General features: G+C 40.4%; 1 protein-coding gene across 1 annotated transcript in view; it reads right to left on the reverse strand.

Moving 5' to 3' along the window:
- Positions 1-249: 249 nt before the first annotated feature.
- LOC114665390 (NACHT, LRR and PYD domains-containing protein 3-like) overlaps positions 250-18,683 on the reverse strand; it is a 44,552-nt gene continuing 26,118 nt past the window's right edge. The window contains exons 6-12 of the mRNA XM_028819970.2: positions 16,319-16,492; positions 15,857-16,030; positions 15,596-15,769; positions 15,340-15,513; positions 15,074-15,247; positions 7,373-7,546; positions 250-401 (exon numbers count right to left, since the gene is read on the reverse strand). Of these exons, the coding sequence (XP_028675803.2) occupies positions 302-401; positions 7,373-7,546; positions 15,074-15,247; positions 15,340-15,513; positions 15,596-15,769; positions 15,857-16,030; positions 16,319-16,492 (1,144 nt within the window). The 3' untranslated portion in view covers positions 250-301. The remainder of the gene's footprint in view (positions 402-7,372; positions 7,547-15,073; positions 15,248-15,339; positions 15,514-15,595; positions 15,770-15,856; positions 16,031-16,318; positions 16,493-18,683) is intronic.

Genomic DNA, 18,683 nt, shown 5'->3' on the forward strand with positions numbered 1-18,683 from the left:
GTCACGGGGGTCTGCTGGAGCCAATCCCAGCCAACACAGGGCACAAGGCAGGGACCAATCCCGGGCAGGGTGCCAACCCACCGCAGGACTTCCACAAATATAATTAGTTAATTAAAATATTTAATACCTTTATTAATATACATATGTTTAGTTTTCAGAATCAATGAAATGTTTATTTAAAAAAAAAAAAGCAAAGACACAATTTTGAATATAGAAATATTTTAAGAGTATTCAATCAAATACAGTATGATTTTTAACAACAAATACAGTAAGTTGAGGGGAAGTACCACAGCTGGTGGTCTCATATATTTATTTCCACATGCCGTCCAGCTCTGTTCAGCTCCTTCTCTAGTGCCTTCAAGTTCCTCTTCTCATCCTCACTGATGCCAGTGTTACTGATCCTGTGGACATGACAGAAGTGTTACTCTTAATGAGAGTTTGGGCTAATTAGTCTGTGTTTACGAAGTGCACTTTACAAAGTGGAACGTTACAAAAAAAAAAAAGCACACAAACAAAATCATGGTTTAAAGTAAACTACTGTAAGTCAATCTGTGATCATTCAATAAGTGATAAAGTACAGTAAAATAAAGCAAAATCAACATATTGTAAGTAAATATGAAATAATGGGGCTGAGGGGGTGGATTTACAATACAGATGAGTCAGGGTCAGTACAGATGAGACAGAAGAGTCAACATGCATATACAGTATATATTATATATACTGTATATATATAATATACACAGTATATAGTGACCACACAGCAACCTGTCCCGTAGCCTTGTCCAGTGTTCTAATGCAAAAGAAAATGCCTCAGAATGAAAATTTTGGTTCAACAGCTGCGATACTGCATTTTAGCACTTGTTGCATATTTAAAGCCAGCTAACTCATCTATTGTTCTGTTCTCCCTCTCTGCTATGCAGACTGCGCCTGACCCTGTCCTAACTTCTTCTGTGCCTTTCTCTTTACAGCTGAATTCTCTTGAGGAAGACACCTACGGGTTCCTTGTTCGCTTCCCGGTCCCTCCCTGTGTGGATAGCGCTTTAAGTACTGAGAAAAGCGCTAAATAAATGTAATGAATTATTATTATTATTAAACTCAAGAAATGGAACTGAAGGAACAGAGACAACTAGGGAGTAATCCACTTTGTATACTGTTTGAATAAAGGCTCCGACATTGAGTAAAGCTTGACTACTTGCTCATCCAACAACTAAAATAAAATTTTTGCTCAGTCTTTTCCAGCTTGTTGTTTGTGCAACTCGGCAGCCCAGACACAACACTATATATATATTACCGACTGACTGATCAACCACAAGTGTTACCTGGTAGGTAACTATCCAAATAATCAGATTACGATTCAGACCTATGAATATATATATATACAAGCGGGATCAGCCCCCTGCTTGCTTCGCTCGCCAACCCCTGGGCGGGCGCTATGCACCAGCCACTTTGCGTCTCTGCCGCTCGCGTATGTGGATTTCACTTTCACCAAACAACAAATCTTTTAATTCTTATGGATATGCCTCTTCATTAGGAAGAAACACTGCTTTTCCCGGATGGCAACACGAATCAGACGATCTACAAGTCTGCACCTTAAATTTTAAAGCCAAACAATATCTACATACTTCTGTCATATCACCTTTGTCCATATATTCGATCTCTTTTCACTGTTCCGTTATTTCACAGAGTAATAATTTCCATTTTGTTAGCGTTAATGCAATCTTTACTATCACTTTTTTAAGACTTTCAAATTTTAGTACTTTCATAATCTCTAACCTGCTCTGCATGTGTATCGCGCCATTTTTGAACCTCTTTACGCTGTTCTACTTTGTCTTCTACTCTTTGTCTTTTATTTCTGACCCCGCTTGGAGCTGAAAGCACAGGAACTATGCCTGACAATAACATTCACATGCATGAGAAGTGTGTGGATCGTGGGTGTGGTTGTAAATGTTTGAGAGGAAGGCAGGACTTGTCAAAATCTCTTGGCAAAAAGTCTTGTCTTGTGGGACCTGAAATTATCTCTTGCGGGAGTTCAAATTATCTCCGAGAAAGTCTCGTCACAGGATTTCCTTTTATAATATATATATATATATATATATATATATATATAAATATAGCCTAATAGGCGGACCATCATACAACTTGTCAAAAAGACTTTTCCAACTACTTAAACATTTAACGGACGACTCAGATTATTCCATCAACAGCGCGGAGTCGGCATTACAGCGCTTGAATGACGTATCCATCGCCGAGGACGAGATCATGGTCTCGTTTGATGTTATATCGCTATACACCATGATCCCGATCCAACTGGCCACAGAAACACTATTAATGAAACTGGATAGTGACCCCACCATAGAGACAAGAACCAAACTGTCCATCAAAGACATAATGCACCTAATATCACTTTGCCAAAAAACGCACTTTCATTTCAACGGCAAGTATTACACACAGAAAGAAGACATGCCAATGGGATCACCGTTATCTGGACTCCTAGCTGAACTGGTAATGCAACGATTTGAAAACATAGCTTTATCCCAGATTACACCCAAAATTTGGATACGCTATGTAGACGACACATTCATCATATTAAGAAAGAACCAGCTGAATGAGTTCTACAATCATATTAACACAATATTCCCTGCAATCCAGTTCACAATGGAAAAAGAAATCAATCGACACATCAACTTCCTGGACATTTACATCCAAAGAAATAGTGACGCCACCCTGACCACAAGTGTTTACCGCAAACAAGATTCTACACTTTGCCAGCAATCACCCGGTATCTCATAAACGGAGCTGCGTGAAAACCCTATTTAAACGTGTCCACACGCATTGTAATACCAAGGAAACAAAAATTAATGAGAGACGCTATCTGTTTCAACTTTTCACCTCGAACGGATACTCAAAATCATTCATTAATCGGAGTCTACACAGCAGACGCCAAAGGAATCAGCATACAATCGACGTAAATCAGAACCCCCACCCCACCTGGCATTCACTCCCGTATCACCATAATGTGTCAGAAGGCACGGCACGCACCCTGACCAAGTGGGGCATCAGAATAGCACATAAACCCACGAACAATCTGCGCATGGTCCTGTTTAATGCTAAAAACAAGAAATCGACAGCCGAAACACGAAACGCAGTTTATAGTATTCCATGCAATTCTTGCTCAGCTGTATACATAGGACAAACGTCAAAAAGAATTTCAACACGTGTACAGGAACATCGCAACGCCGTCAGAAGAAAGGACGCACTATCTTTGATATATGCACATACTAAATCGACAGGACACACATTCAACTGGGACAACGTAAAAGTAAAATTTAAGGCCAGTACAAAAAGCGCCAGAGAGTTGGCCGAGTCTTGGCTATCAGATGAAAACACCATCAACAGACACTTGGACATAAACCCAGCATATACCAACTTAAAAAGGACATATACACAATAATTAAACTATACAACCCCCCCACGCCCTTGATCATACTGACTTAGTCACCTCCACCCACCCCCCCCATCCTGAATGTGTTGCTATATATTGCCTTTGATTCTTGTAAGTCTAAGCATTATCCTCTGATGAAGACCCCTGACAGGGGTTGAAAGCTCTGGAATAAAACTATTTTATGATACGTGATTCGTTTTTTCTCACTTCGTGGATCTACAACGGCAAATATATATATATATATATATATATATATATATATATATATATATATATATATATATATATATATATATATATATATATATATATATATATATACATATATATATATATATATATATATATATATATATATATATATATATATATATATATATATGTATAAAATATAAATGTAATGAATCATTATATTATTATTATATATTGGAGCATGAGGCCAGGGCCCTTGCCCGGTCGGGACGCCTCCACACTGGGAGGACCAGGGGAGAAAGTGTAACCAGAGTGTTACCTCCCCCAGGACACTAGTTGACAATCCCCCTGGGCTGCAGCATGCCTCGGACTCCCGCAGGGTTTCTTGGGAGTTGGAGTTTGGTGCAGCCCTTTTGGGATCCACAGGTGCCCCCAGAGTGTGCTGTAGCATGAGCTGCTGAGCCCTTATGGGCAGTTCTTCCGCCACACCTAGAAGTACTGCCAGAAATGAGTCATTAAGCAACTGGAGCACTTCCAGGTGCCTTATAAAAGGAGCCAGCAGCAACTACTTGGGAAGCCAGAGTCAGGAGGAGGAGGACGAAGCTTGACCGGAGTAAGGGAAAGGAGAAATGGAAGAGAATTGTTTTGTGCTTGTGTTGGATTGTGTTGAACTTGTGGGAATGAGGAAGGCATTGCCCACATGGTAAAAAGAAAAAATAAAACTTGTGTGCCTTGGACTTGTGTCCCACGCTTGTCTGTGTTGGGTTCAGGTAGAAGTGGCAGCCTGGGTGGTCCACAATATATATACATACCTGTATAGATAGAACTTTATTTATTCCAAGGGGGAAATAAAAATTTACAGAAGCTACAAAATATAAATAAATAAATAATGTAATAAATAAATAAATATTATAATTCAAAACAAACAACAACTCTCCACCTCCTAACATGCAAATGAACTTCTGGCTTGGATAACAGAGAGCTGCTGCTGTCAGTAACAGGCTTGCAGGTGGCAGTAAGATGAGGTCCGACCTGTTCAAGTTGTACTACAGGTTTATATATAGTCTTTAACATCTGGATAGACCAGGTCTACTTTGCAGTGTTCATGAATGGAACGAGCAGGTAGATGTTCATTTCTTTGTTTGAAGTCACCAGCATTCAGAATGATTCATCACTGAAATACTAGTACAGAATGAGTTACATTTCTGTAACTCATTTCTTTGTGAAGTAATTTGGACAAGTTAATTCCACATTTCAATATGTGTTTCGCTTTAATTGTACTGTGCTCACTTTTTTCACCATTGCTCATTCAAATTAGTTTCCTGGGTTTCTGATCCTTTAAGTGCATTTATGGGTTTAACCCAACTGAGTTCTATGGGTCCTAATCATTTGTTTATTTGTAGTTTGCAGAATTTATGCATTTCCCCTGGGATCATTGGAAAGCTCTTACAGAAAACCTGTTGAGGGCATGGGCCTCCGCAAAGGCTAGTTTGGATAAGAAGAAAGCTTCCTCCACAATACAAAGTCAGGAAAAGCTGTGGCTTGTTTAATGGGACATCCCACTTAGAGTTCCTTGTCAGATATTGGCTCAGAGTTTTAGAGACCCTTATTCTGTTCTGAAATGTGTAGGTCCAGTTATATTTAGGTTGGTCCTTCCTGCACGTTGTAAAATGAATCTCATGTTCATGTCTCTTTTTAAACCTGTGTTCTCTAGTCAGTTTTGACAGACTACACTACCTCCTCACTCTGTCATTGTTGATGGCGCAGAGGAGTGTCAGGATTCTCAGGTACATTATTTGGTCAACTGCTAGGGATTATTGTCTTGAGGATCATTTACAGATTTTAGGTGGGAATATTAATCTTACGCACCTTCTTCAGCAATTTCATCTTTGTCATCTGGATAAATCTACACCTCAGGAGGGTGATTCTGTTGTAATTATTTGATCTATATCATAACGATATAACTTGAGTACATTATTTTATAATTTTGATTTATTTTTCTTGTAATTACTTTTAATGTATTGATGGGGACATCATCAATAGACAGTTTTGAGCTTTGAGTCTTGAACTTTTAAAGTTCATCACTTGTTGCTGTGCATGTGACATTAAAGTTGCAATTTAAGATGGTGTCACAGACATACTGCCATCCAGATTTTTTGATTGAACATATCAAAGAAACTTTATAAAGAAAACAGGCAAGTAGTATTTTGCTTCAGCTATTTTGACCTCCAGGTTTAGTATAGCATTGTATTTTGACAATTGAGATTTTGACAATTTCCCTTTAAACTCTTGCCTGTTTAAGGACTATGTTTTGTTTTGCCCCTTTTAGTGCCTTCATTTACCAGTAAATATTACCCTTCAGAACCAACTTAACTTCTGACTACAACAGTATTGGCAGGAGAATTTAACTGCTTTTGTCTAATTCTACTCTGTTGTGAAAGCACCTTTCAAGACCACTATAGTCAATCTGAAATTACTTAAAAAGTATACTCATATCTCATTCTTTTAGTCTCCATCTAGAGCTTCTGGTCATCGTAAAGGATTGGAATGTAGACTGACCAGTAAATCAACACTTATGATAACCCTGGTAATTTTTCCATGTGATGTTGGCAGGAGGAACTTCAGATTAGACTGAAAGGTACTTTCAGGCCAAACGAAGAGCAGATGTAGCAATAACCAAACCCATGACCTATATATGGTGGAATGTGGTGAGGCCATGGAGAATAATGTTTGTATGGCCTAAAATGATATTCTGGCAAACCTTTTGACTACTTGGGGAGAGGAAGGGGGATGCTGCCAAGGCTGTTCTCAGCAAGGCTACGGAAATATTGACCTCAACTGGGTATATTGTCAAAAGGTGAAAGGAACATTTTAAATCCAATGGCAATGCACACCTTGAAGAAAACAGTGCTAGGACCCAGGGTGGATGATATCAAACTGTATATATTGAAAGCACTGGAGATTAGGGGGGTTACTTTGGCTAAAGCATCTCCTCAATGTTGCATTAAAGACAACTAAAATGCCTCTGAACTGGCTGTCTGGGGTGGTGGTCACCATTTTTAAAAAGGGACCATAGGTTGTATTCCAGTTTCTTAGGGTTCACACTCTATTGTCTCTGTGGTAATGCCTATGCAGAGGTACTTGAATGGAGACTCCATGCAATAGCTGAACATTAGATCCAAGAGAAATAATGTGGATTCCATCATGTCTGTGGAACTGTGGAAAATTATGTACTATTGCATAGATAACAGCAGTTCATGATATTGGTAGCTTTTTGTGAAGTGAGAGTTATACATAATTGGTGTACATATATGTGAGGATTACCAAGAGTATATCTTGAGTATATCAAGCTCAGCTGAGATGTGGAAGGTGTCAATATTTAGGAATCTAAGGGTTTTCATCTCTGCTCTTTGTGACTTATGATGATGTTATCTTGATGATGATGATAATAATATCCAGTGTATGCACTATGTAAAATGACCTTGATCTAGATAGATTCACATACATTCATAAATATAGACATATTGTCAAAAGGTGGAAGGAGGATTTAAAGTCCAGTGGATATTCTAACGTTGAAGAAAACAGTACCAGAAGCACTGGAAAAGTCTGGGTCTATCTCTGTGGCTTACTCAGCTTTAGTGAAGCTAGCATCCATTGTTCATAAGCAGGTTTAATTGAAAAAAATACACAAAAATAGCAATAATCTTGTCATAAATGAAGATTATGGTGTTAACTCACCTCAATGTTTCTAATTTACAGATTTTGTTCCTTAGCCCCTTACACAGCAGATGCACTCCTGAATTCTCCAGGTTATTGTTGTCCAACAACAATTCAGTCAAATGTGAGTGCTCAGATGAGAGAGCTGAGGAGAGAGCTTCACAGCACTGAGCAGTGAGACCACATGACTCCAACCTGTGGAGATGAGGGAAGATAAAGTGAAGACACAGTAACTTAACTCTTTCGAGGCGGGTATCGATTTATAATGACATACAGTAGTGTCTTCACACAGCGGTCGGCCACTATACATCTGCTGGTACATCACTTTCATTTGTGATCTCCAGATCCTTTGCATCCAAATCTCAGTGCGATTAAGCCTGTGTCTGATCCAGCCATAAAACGCAAACTGTTGTCCACAGAGTATTTTGCTTTGCGCGTATGCTTCGCTCTCTCATCAAATCCGCCTTTAGCTCTGACGGCTGGTGTCTGCATGAAGACAGCCGAAAAAATATTCAGCCCTCAAAGAGTTAAGGTCTCAATACCTTTAATTTAGTAAGTCTCACTAGTTAATGAAAAACTCAATCTTGCATGAGTGAAACAATATTTTCTGCTCTAGTGCAAATGTTTCTTTTTAATAAAAATTCAGTAAAGCTTTCTCCTCTACTATAACAAGTCCTCACACTGGTTTATCAATCAGTCTCTGTGGTGATATAGCCAGTGTGTGATACAATACAGCCAGTAAAGGAAGGTTGCCATTATTCTTCTTTTACTCTCACTCACATCTTTGAGATACACTAAATGCAACAGACACAACACTCCTGACCTGTAAATACACTCTGACAGTGACACAGTGGATTTGGGCTAACAGGTCCTCATATGGCCATTTTCATGCCTGCTGATGTCTTTCTGCTGCAACTACTTTGAAAATTAAATTAAACAACTATATGGTAAAAGGAAGAAAAATTGCTCCCGTCTCTAGTTAGGAATTTAGTCAGGCCTAGTCAGCTGTTCTCCTCCCTGAGGCGACAACAGTGGAATGCAAACCTAGGCTGCTAAATTACATAGCTGGCATTGCAACCAGCTGTGCTAAAAATGAGAACTCCCATCAAACCAATGGCTGGTTGAACTGCTAACTACAAAGAAGGTTCTTGCATGACAAGTAGCTTTGTATCTCCTATTTTTCCTGCTCAGTGGATATGCTGCTGCACTTCATTCTTTTATAAATGAGTATCTGCAGAAAAGTTTTTCAGGGCAGAATGAAACACTACTTTATGTTCATTCTCAGCATATTTCCATACACAATTATTAGACAAAGTATAAAATGAGACAAAGGATCAATTTAAATTGAATGAAAGATGTATAGCACAAAATAAAAACAGTTGTGGCCAAATGTTTTGAGAATGACACAAATATTGGTTTTCACAAAGTGAGCTGCTTCAGTATTTTTAGATATTTTTGTCAGATGTGTTTCTATGGTATACTGAATTATATAATTACAAGCATGTCATAAGTTTCAAAGGCTTTTGTTGACAATTATATTAAGTTTATGTAAAGAGTCAAAATTTGCAGTGTTGGCCTTCTTTTTTTTTCAAGACCTCTGCAATTCACATTAGCATGCTGTCAATCAACTTTTGGGCCAAATCCTGACTGATGGCAGTCCATTCTTGCATCATCAATGCTTGGAGTTTGTCAGAATTGGTGGGTTTTTGTTTGTCCACCCACCTCTTGAGGATTGACCACAAGTTCTCAATGGGATTAAGGTTTGGTGAGTTTCCTGGCCATGGACCCAAAGTTTCGATGTTTTGTTCCCCAAGCCACTTACTTATCATTTTTGCCTTATGGCACAATGCTCCAGCATGCTGGTAAAGGCATTGTTTGTCACCAAACTGTTTTTGGATGGTTGGGAGAATTTGCTCTTGGAGGATGTTTTGGTCCCATTCTTTAACTATGGCTGTGTTCTTAGGCAAAATTGTGAGTTAGCCCACTGCCTTGACTAAGAAGCAACCCCACTACGCACATGAATGGTCTCAGGATGCTTTACTGTTGGCATGACACAGGACTGATGGTAGCACTTACCTTTTCTTCTCCGGACAATCTTTTTTTCGGATGCCCCAAACAATCAGAAAGGGGATTCATCAGAGAAAATGAATTTACCCCAGCAGTCCTCAGCAGTCCAATCCCTGTACCTTTTGCAGAATATCAATCTGTTCTTGACGTTTTTCTTGGCTTTTATGCTGCCCATCTTGACACCAGGTCATCCTCCAAAAGTCTTCGCCTCCATCACTGTGCATGCAGATGCACTCACATCTGCCTGCTGCCATTCCTGAGCAAGCTCTGCACTGGTGGTGCCCCAATCCCGAGCCATGAATAAAGAATGGGACCAAGACATCCTCAGAGAGCAACATCTCCCAACCATCCAAGAACAGTTTGGTGACAAACAATGCCTTTTCCAGAATGATGGAGCACTGGGCCATAAGGCAAAAGTGAGAACTAAGTGGCTCAGGGAACAAACATTGAAATTTTGAGTCTATGGCCAGGAAACTCCCCATTGAGAACTTGTGGTCAGTCCTCAAGAGGCGGGTGGACAAACAAAACCCCACAAATTCTGACAAACTCCAAGCATTGACAATGCAAGAATGGGCTGCCATCAGTCAGGATTTGTCCCAGAAGTTGATTGACAGCATGTCAGGGAGAATTGCAGAGGTCTTGAAAAAGAAAGAAGGGCCAACACTGCACATATGGACTCTGTGCATAAACTTCATGTAATTGTCAATAAAAGCCTTTGAAACTTATGAAATTCTTGTAATTATACTTCGGTATACCATAGAAAAATCTGACAAAAACATGTAAAATTCCTAAAGCAGCAATCCTTGTGAAAACCAATACTTGTGTCATTCTCAACACTTTGGCCATGACTGTAGATGAATGAATCAATGCAGTGAATAATGAAAATCAAAGGAAACTTTTGTAACGTAGCCACACAAAATCAAAACAGCAATTAATATAAAGAAAAGTGAAATAGGTGCAATGGCCAAATTTGAAAAATTAAGAAAAGCAATCAAAATAATAAGAAGAAAAACACAAACCAGTTAAATCAGAGGTAAAGGGATGAACAATAAGGACAACATGATTTGGAAAGACAAATCTGTCTGTTGGGACAGGGGCTTGATCTCCCCAGTCATTTATTGCAAGTCTTTTAAACATTGGGTGGAAATGAAGCTTCCTTCAGAAATCTTTTGTCTTAAAGTAATAATCCTTAAGGAGCCTGCCTATCTGTACTCCTCACAGTAGAATAAAGAGTCGCTGTGTTAATATAGCATTGGTAGCAAATCCACCTCAGAAACCTTCACTCCTTTTTCACCTTGTGAAAAGGATGCGAAAAGATTTTCGTAGTGATTGTGCCACTATTATTGTAAAATGAGGGATGGATGAACTTAGGCCTACAACTAAGCCCTACCAAATTGTCCCCACAATCATGTGAATATTAAACAAACACACCAGACAAATGTCAAGATAAATTTGATATATTAGACAACAAATATACAAGTATTTACAAACACAAAAAAACATATGCTCCCAAATCCCTTCCCCAGATGAAATATACAGTCCCTAAAGTCTTTACTATAAATGGTACAGTTAAGGAATAGACAAAATCATAGTCAGCGGAAGGGTGAGAAATTCAAAACTAAAAGAGGCCAAACTTAATTGATACACCAGAACCAAAGCACATAAACAATAAAGAATTAAAAAAACAAAAGAGGATTTTAATCCAGAAGTCCTAACACAATCGTGGGTTTTTTGTTCTGCTAATTAATACTATGCAAAAGTAGGATTAGGAATATTTTTGGGTTAGACCCATTCTTTTTTATCATACATGACCTACTTCAACCATATCAGATTTGGACAATTATTTCTTTGTGTTTGAGGCCATCATTTTGGAAGTGTTTCACATGTAATAAAGGTACTGTACCCTAACTAAACAAAGCCTGAGTTGTTATGAGTTATGTCTGGGGTTTGTGGTGTGAAATGCCTCCTACAGTCCACAGACCTATTTATCTAGGAACTAGTTTTTGGGATGCAAGCATCAGGTTGTTGTTTCATGTAGTTCCTGGATTGTTCAATAATCTGGATCTGACCTATGTCTTCCAATCTGCAAAATTCTTTGCAGATGTTCCTGCTATCAACAAGTTACACTAGAACAACCTAAAAATGTCCCTTATCTATGTTAAGTAATCAATCAAACTAATAAGCGAAGATAAAACAGGTGGAAGATCCAACAGATAAAGCTTGAACCTGTGCAAACATTCAAAGTTGGATTTGTTGATACCTAAGTTATATAAACTGTCATGGGTCATCTCGCCAAAGGCAAAATTTCAACTCAAATAGACTGAAAATTTTTTCAGACCATGGCGTGTAAAACAGTTTGCGATGGTGGATGCAGTCGTGCGTCATAACCAAAAAGAATAATGAAAAGTCAACGTGGCTCAGAGGTGCATGTGGAGTGTAGCAGAGACGAACGCGAATGACGCCCTGTGTTGTGAGTTGCTGCGTCCAAGTTGGTGGGCGTGGCTCAGCGAGTTGTCCTCATATCCAATGATGCCGTGTTTTGTGAGTTGCTGCGTCCGAGTTGGTGGGCGTGGCTCTGCAAGTTGTCGTCGTATCCAATGGTCTTAGAGTTGGTGGGCGTGGTTCCGTCCTGCATGCTTCCATGTGAGTCTTGCTTGCGCTGGCAGCAGCTTAGTGAATTATATATATAGATTTATAAGTGGATGTGTAAAAAACAATGCCTTTGTCTATTTATTATTAATGAACCAACAGCTAGATTGTCTATTCTTTGTTTAAGGGCATTTAAGGATGCTCAAGCGAATTCCTCTGTTGGTGGGAAAACTAGGTTGAGGTAGAGGTTTAGAAAAAAAGACAGTCCCACTCAGTGAGCGGCTTGCATTACAGGTCCCAAAGGTGGAATACACAGAGTATACCACAGACAGTAGGATGGGTAAGAGATTAAACCAACAGGAGACAAAGAGTACAGCTAAGAACAGAATGGTCTATATGAAGTGAAGTCATCTGTGGAGTCCTTCAGGGTTTTGTCCAGGGACCTTTACTTTTTTTTATTTATATTATTGACAAGTGTAGTAAACTTGTGAAATTCACAGATGACACTAAAATTGGAGGAATGGCAGACACTGCGCAGGCCTGAATTGCCTCAAAAGCTTGAATATTGTAATCTTTTTAGTTAGTCAATAAAAGGTATCATTTTGCTTGACTTCTCTTTTAATCCATAATGGATAACAGGGTACAACACCCTACTACTTTCCCTTATTAAGAAAATAAACTAAGAGATTAGTTGGTAACTTTCTTGTTTAGTGATCTAACACAAGACAAACACTTTTTTCAACAGCCTTGTAAAGAGGAAATTAAACAGGATTTTGCCATTTGGGACCCCAACAATCTGTATGACTATTTGTCTCCAGTATTTTTTGCACTGTACTTTACTTGCATTCTGTGACAATGACAAATGTTGTGCTCATGAAGTGGGATTGGCAGATGCAAAGGATTTACTAGGTAGGAAGTTTAACTTTTGTGGCTCCAGCAGTGCTGTTATCCCATTTCTTTCCTCTCAAGAAAAACATAAGGAGAATCTAAAAAGAGTTGTGACAAGTCCTACTCTTTTCACTTTGGAAAAATTAAATCTAGTCTTGAGGTAGTGATGAGATAGACTGAGGTGGAAAAGATTTCTTTGCGAGAGCAAATGCATAGATTATAAAAAAAAAAAAAAAAAAAAATTGTTTGACAGGTCGAAGAAATTAAAAACACACTTGACAGAGAAGATCAGAGATCCTTTTGCAGGAGATAACCACATTACAGTTAATGAAACTGAGCCTTAAAATGCATGAAGTGATCAGGAACAGTGAAAGTTAAAAGTAATTAAAATAAAATCTCTTGGGGGGTTAGGGACAAATAGTATATATATTTTTTTGTTCATGATAATTAAATAATTAATTAATATAATATATATGATATTGGGCGGCACGGTGGTGCAGTGGGTAGCGCTGCTGCCTCGCAGTTGGGTGATCTGGGGACCTGGGTTCGCTTCCCGGGTCCTCCCTGCGTGGAGTTTGCATGTTCTCCCCGTGTCTGCGTGGGTTTCCTCCGGGCGCTCCGGTTTCCTCCCACAGTCCAAAGACATGCAGGTTAGGTGGATTGGCGATTCTAAATTGGCCCTAGTGTGTGCTTGGTGTGTGGGTGTGTTTGTGTGTGTCCTGCGGTGGGTTGGCACCCTGCCCAGGATTGTTTCCTGCCTTGTGCCCTGTGTTGGCTGGGATTGGCTCCAGCAGACCCCCGTGACCCTGTGTTCGGATTCAGCGGGTTGGAAAATGGATGGATGGATGGATATATGATATTAATATAATTAAATAATTAAATTAATTGAATAATTAATAATTAATTAACCCTTCAGGTTGCTGGATATCATGGCCGGCCTGTACACTGGTATTGTGAGTACTGTGCAGAGGCAGGACCTCCGCGTTTTTCCCAGTTGATTCTGGGGTTCGTCTGGGGTGTGTTTTTGCTCCTACTCTATTCAATGCTTGTATGGACTGGGTGTTGGGCAAGGTCGTGGGGTCCAGCGGCTGTGGGGAATCTGTTAGTGAAAAAAGATTCACGGATCTTGACTTTGCTGACGATGCTGTGATCTTCGTGGTGTCAATGGAGGCTCTGATCAGGACGCTCGAGAGACTGAGTGAGGAGTCTGAGTGTCTGGGCTTGTGAGTGTCCTGATAAAAACCAAGATCCAGGCCTTTAGTGACCTCTTGGGCACAGCCATCAGCTGTGTGTCTGTTTGCGGAGAGAATGTCAACCTCGTCGAGAGGTTTATTTACCTTGGCAGTGACATTCATGTCTCTGGTGACTCTTCCTATGAAGTCAGTAGACGGATTGGGAGAGCATGAGGGGTCATGGGGTCGCTGGAAAGGGGTGTGTGGCTCTCCCGATATCTATGCAAAAGAACGAAGGTCCAAGTCTTTAGAGTCCTGGTGCGTCCTGTCTTGCTGTATGGTTGTGAGACATGGACGCTATCCTGTGACATGAGACGAAGACTGGACTCCTTTGGTACTGTGTCTCTCTGGAAAATCCTTGGGTACCATTGGTTTGACTTTGTGTCGAATGAGCGGTTGCTCATGGAGTCCCGAATGAGGCACATTACTTGCATTGTGAGGGAGCGCCAGTTGCGGCACTACGGCCATGTGGCACGTTTCCCCGAGGGTGATCCAGCTTGCAAGATCCTCATTGCTGGGGACCTGAGTGGCTGGACCAGGCCAAGGGGTCACCCACGTAACACCTGGCTGTTGCAGATAGAGGGCCATTTCCGGAGGGTGGGACTGGACCGCAGGTCTGCTTGGGGGGGTTGCAAACCAGGATCCTGAGTTGTTTAGTCATGTAACGGGTTCGGCAATGCACTGTACCAGTGCATGCTCCCCAACTTGACTTGACTTTGACATGATAATTAAAGAACTCCATCTACCAATATGCACTGGTAAGTAGGTGCTCTTTTATTTTGCTGTTTATGTCCACATAGTTTGTTGTGAAATGCTATTGTCTGGCCTGGACTGATCCCTTGTGATTTAAACACAGTGATTTATTTAGCAAGTCCTAGGACACTTCAGTCCATAAATCTACCAGAAGTAAATTTATAAACCCATTACTTGTTCAGTGTTTCCTTACCCCAATGTCTCTAATTTACAGTTTTTGTTCCTCAGCCCATCACAGAGATGATGCACTCCTGAATCCTCTAGTTGATTGTCATTCAGCTCTAACTCGGTCAGTTGTGAGTGTTCAACAGAGATAGCCGAGGAGAGAGCCTCACAACATCCAAAGGTGAGACCACATGATGACAACCTGTGAGGATGAGAAGAGAGGAACTGATAACACAAGGGGTTATATACAGACAGACACAAGCACACACATTGACACGTCCAGTATTTCTTCACCTTAGTAGTTCTACTTTACAGTTTGGACTCTTCAACCCCTCACACAGCAGATGCACTCCTGAATCGCTCAGATTATTGTCCTCCAGCAGCAACTCTACTAGTTGTGAGTGTTCCACTGAGAGAGCTAAGGAAAGGGCCTCACAACATTTAGATGTGAGACCAGTTGACATTAGCCTTTAGTTAAAAAGAGAGAGTAAATGAGGACACAGCAAATTACTGCCAGATAATGAAAGAGAGACATGGTGTGCTTGCTCACCACACAGAGTCTAATTTGGAGTTTGGGCTTCTTGTCCCCTCACAGAGTTTAATCACTCCTAAATCCTCCAGGTTATTTTTTCTCAGCTCCAGATAAGCCAGGTGTGAGTCGTGAACAGAGAGAACTGATGCAAGAGCCTCACAACATCCAGAGGTGAGACCACATGAGTACAGCCTATAAAGATAAGAGTAGAGGAATAAGAGGGGACAGAGTTATAGACACACAAACATACAGACATAAATTTACATGTGGTTCTTCTACCTCAGTTCCTTTAATGTACTATTTGGCTTCCTCAGTCCCTCACATAGCAGGTACACTCCTGAATCCTCCAGTTTATTTTCTCCCAAATCCAACTGTGTCAGGTGTGAGCTGTCAGCACAGAAAGCCAAGGAGAGAGCGTCACAACATCCAGAGGTGAGACCACATGACTGCAACCTGTAAAAAAATATAAAGAGAGGAAGTGAACATACAGAGAAGTAACAGAAGGTGACTGGGAATAACACCTCTGAAGTTTACATGACAAATGGCATATAGAAAGTCAATTCAACAAATCTTATTACTTATGTGACAGTGCAGTCTGGTCTGGACTCTTCATATTTAAAACACAGAATTTTATGATTTGCGCCTTCATTACTCAAATTAATAATGTCACCTTAAACAAAGTAATGGTAACGTCTAATAATGGTCATGTCAACATATGCATTGCCACACATGATTACTCACCCCAGTGTCTCTAATTTACAGTTTGGACTCCACAGCCCCTCACACAGCAGACAAATTCCTGCATCCTTCAGGTTATTGTAGCCCAGATCTAGGTTAGTCAGATGTGATTGTTCAGCAGAGAGAGCAGAAGAGAGAACCTCACAACATTTAGAAGTGAGGCTACATGAGTAAAAACTACAGAGAAGAGAAAAAAAGAAGACACAGTTTTATGAAATTATACCTGTAGTGAACACCATGGAAGGAAAGAGCTGTACAGTTGGTGGAAAAGATTAAGAGAACTGTCCTTACAGTTTACAGCATCTACTTGTGAATGTATTCTATCCATCCATCCATCCATTTTCCAACCCGCTGAATCCGAACACAGGGTCACGGGGGTCTGCTGGAGCCAATCCCAGCCAACACAGGGCACAAGGCAGGAACCAATCCCAGGCAGGTTGCCAACCCACCGCAGATATTCCTTCTGATAAAACTAATTTTTCTTATATTCCTCTTTCCATTCCTACTACTTATTGACCTTTGGGAACATGGCAGAGCAGACCATGAATCCAATACAAGCAAAAGGAACTCAAAAATACTAGAGGAGGGTATTTATTAACTAAATAAAAATTCAATGGAGAATTTACACTTTGGAAGAGCACAAAGTTACAAATAAAGAAAAGAAAACAATAAGCATTCTGTCACACTGGGCCTACCTAAACTGATCCTCTCTCTGTCTACTGTGTAGGGTGCATAACGCCCATACCCACATCCCACAGAAATAATCTCTCTTTTCACGTTCCTGATCTCTTTTGTACCTCTGGCCTTTTATTCTTTTTCCTCATCCTCTTCCTGGTAGGGTGTGTCTTTACTTCACATTTGACCGCAAGCTCACCTGACGGGTGATCAGAAAGTTGGAGTGTCTGGACCACTTGTGGATTTAAGAGTACTCTAGAGTGTTCCTGAGATCCCCTGTCTAGAATTCTGGTGACTTCCGTTTGAGCGAACGCTGGCAAGACTGGTCGCTGCTGCTTGCCGGTAACTTTTTAACTTTTTTATGATTAGCTTTTGATCTAATGGACTGAGTAACTGTTTTCATTTGGCAGACTTATTTTTTAAGTTCTATTTTTTAGTTATTTATACCTAGACTGATGATTTCTAGCTTGACTGATGATTATGTTGACACTTCAGTGCGGCTGTATATGGACTGTTTTCAGCCTAACCCTGTTTTGAGACTTACCTGGCTGTGTTCTTCGGACATCTGAGTTGCCTGTGTCCTCGCTTACAATGTGGACTGGTAGGATATTTATTTGGTTTGTGTTTGTTTGGTCCTTCCTGTCGCTCGCTATCCAGCCTGTAATGGGCCTGCTTCAGTACTCAGCTGCCGAGCTCCTCCGACTGTGCTTCCACCAGTCCGAGCCTCCGCAGACTGGGCCGAATCTCCACCTGGACATAATATCCCCCCCATCGGAGATACATCCACTGTGGGTCCTGTTGGATTCCCCAGGCTGACACTTCGAAAATAATAAACTCCATATGGTCCAACTCTCGACGTCCTCCACACAACGTAGGCAGGGTTGTTGACCACACTGTGTTAGCCACCTGGCTTGGTTGGCTAAAACCACTACCAAATGTGATAATGCCATTGTCAACTTTGGTCTGTTGAACATCTGCTCACTTACGAGCCAGGGGTATCTCATCCAGGATCTCCTCACTGATCGTAAGTTTGACTTTTTCTGTCCAACCGAGACATGGCAACAACCTCCTGACTTTTCCCAACTTAACGCATCCACTCCCCCGGGGTTTGTTTACATCTGTCAACCCCGTGGTTCTGGCTGGGGAGGAGGTATAACAATAATGTATCATGAGAAATGGAAAGTCCTGCCATTGTTTGTTCCTGCCTTCAGCAGGATTCGTTTGAATCCATTGTGTGTCAATTAACTGAACCTATTCCTATTATTATTGCAATTGTTTACCGCCCCCGTAAATCAAATAATGACTTTATGAATCACTTTGCTGTTTTACACATTTGTCTACTGTTTCATCAAACATAATACTTCTGGGGGATTTCAATATACATATGGATAATATCAATGCCCCTATTACTAAAGACTTTATATCCTGCCTTAAGAATTTTGGATCCCAGCAGCATACTGATGTTCCCACCCACTCTAAATGACATATCTTGGACTTGATTTGTTGCTCTGGAGTTACCCCCCTTGATTGTATTGCAAATGAACTCCCCATAACTGATCATTTTCTTCTTTCATTCAATGTTAAACTTGTTGTTTCCAATGGTAATTTTCTCCGTCTCATGTCTTTCCGTAATATTAAGAATATTGACTTGGATCTAGTGCATTGCTCAAACCAAATCTAACTATTATACTCA

Source organism: Erpetoichthys calabaricus, chromosome 1, assembly GCF_900747795.2.
Source record: "Erpetoichthys calabaricus chromosome 1, fErpCal1.3, whole genome shotgun sequence".
Lineage (NCBI taxonomy): Eukaryota > Metazoa > Chordata > Cladistia > Polypteriformes > Polypteridae > Erpetoichthys > Erpetoichthys calabaricus.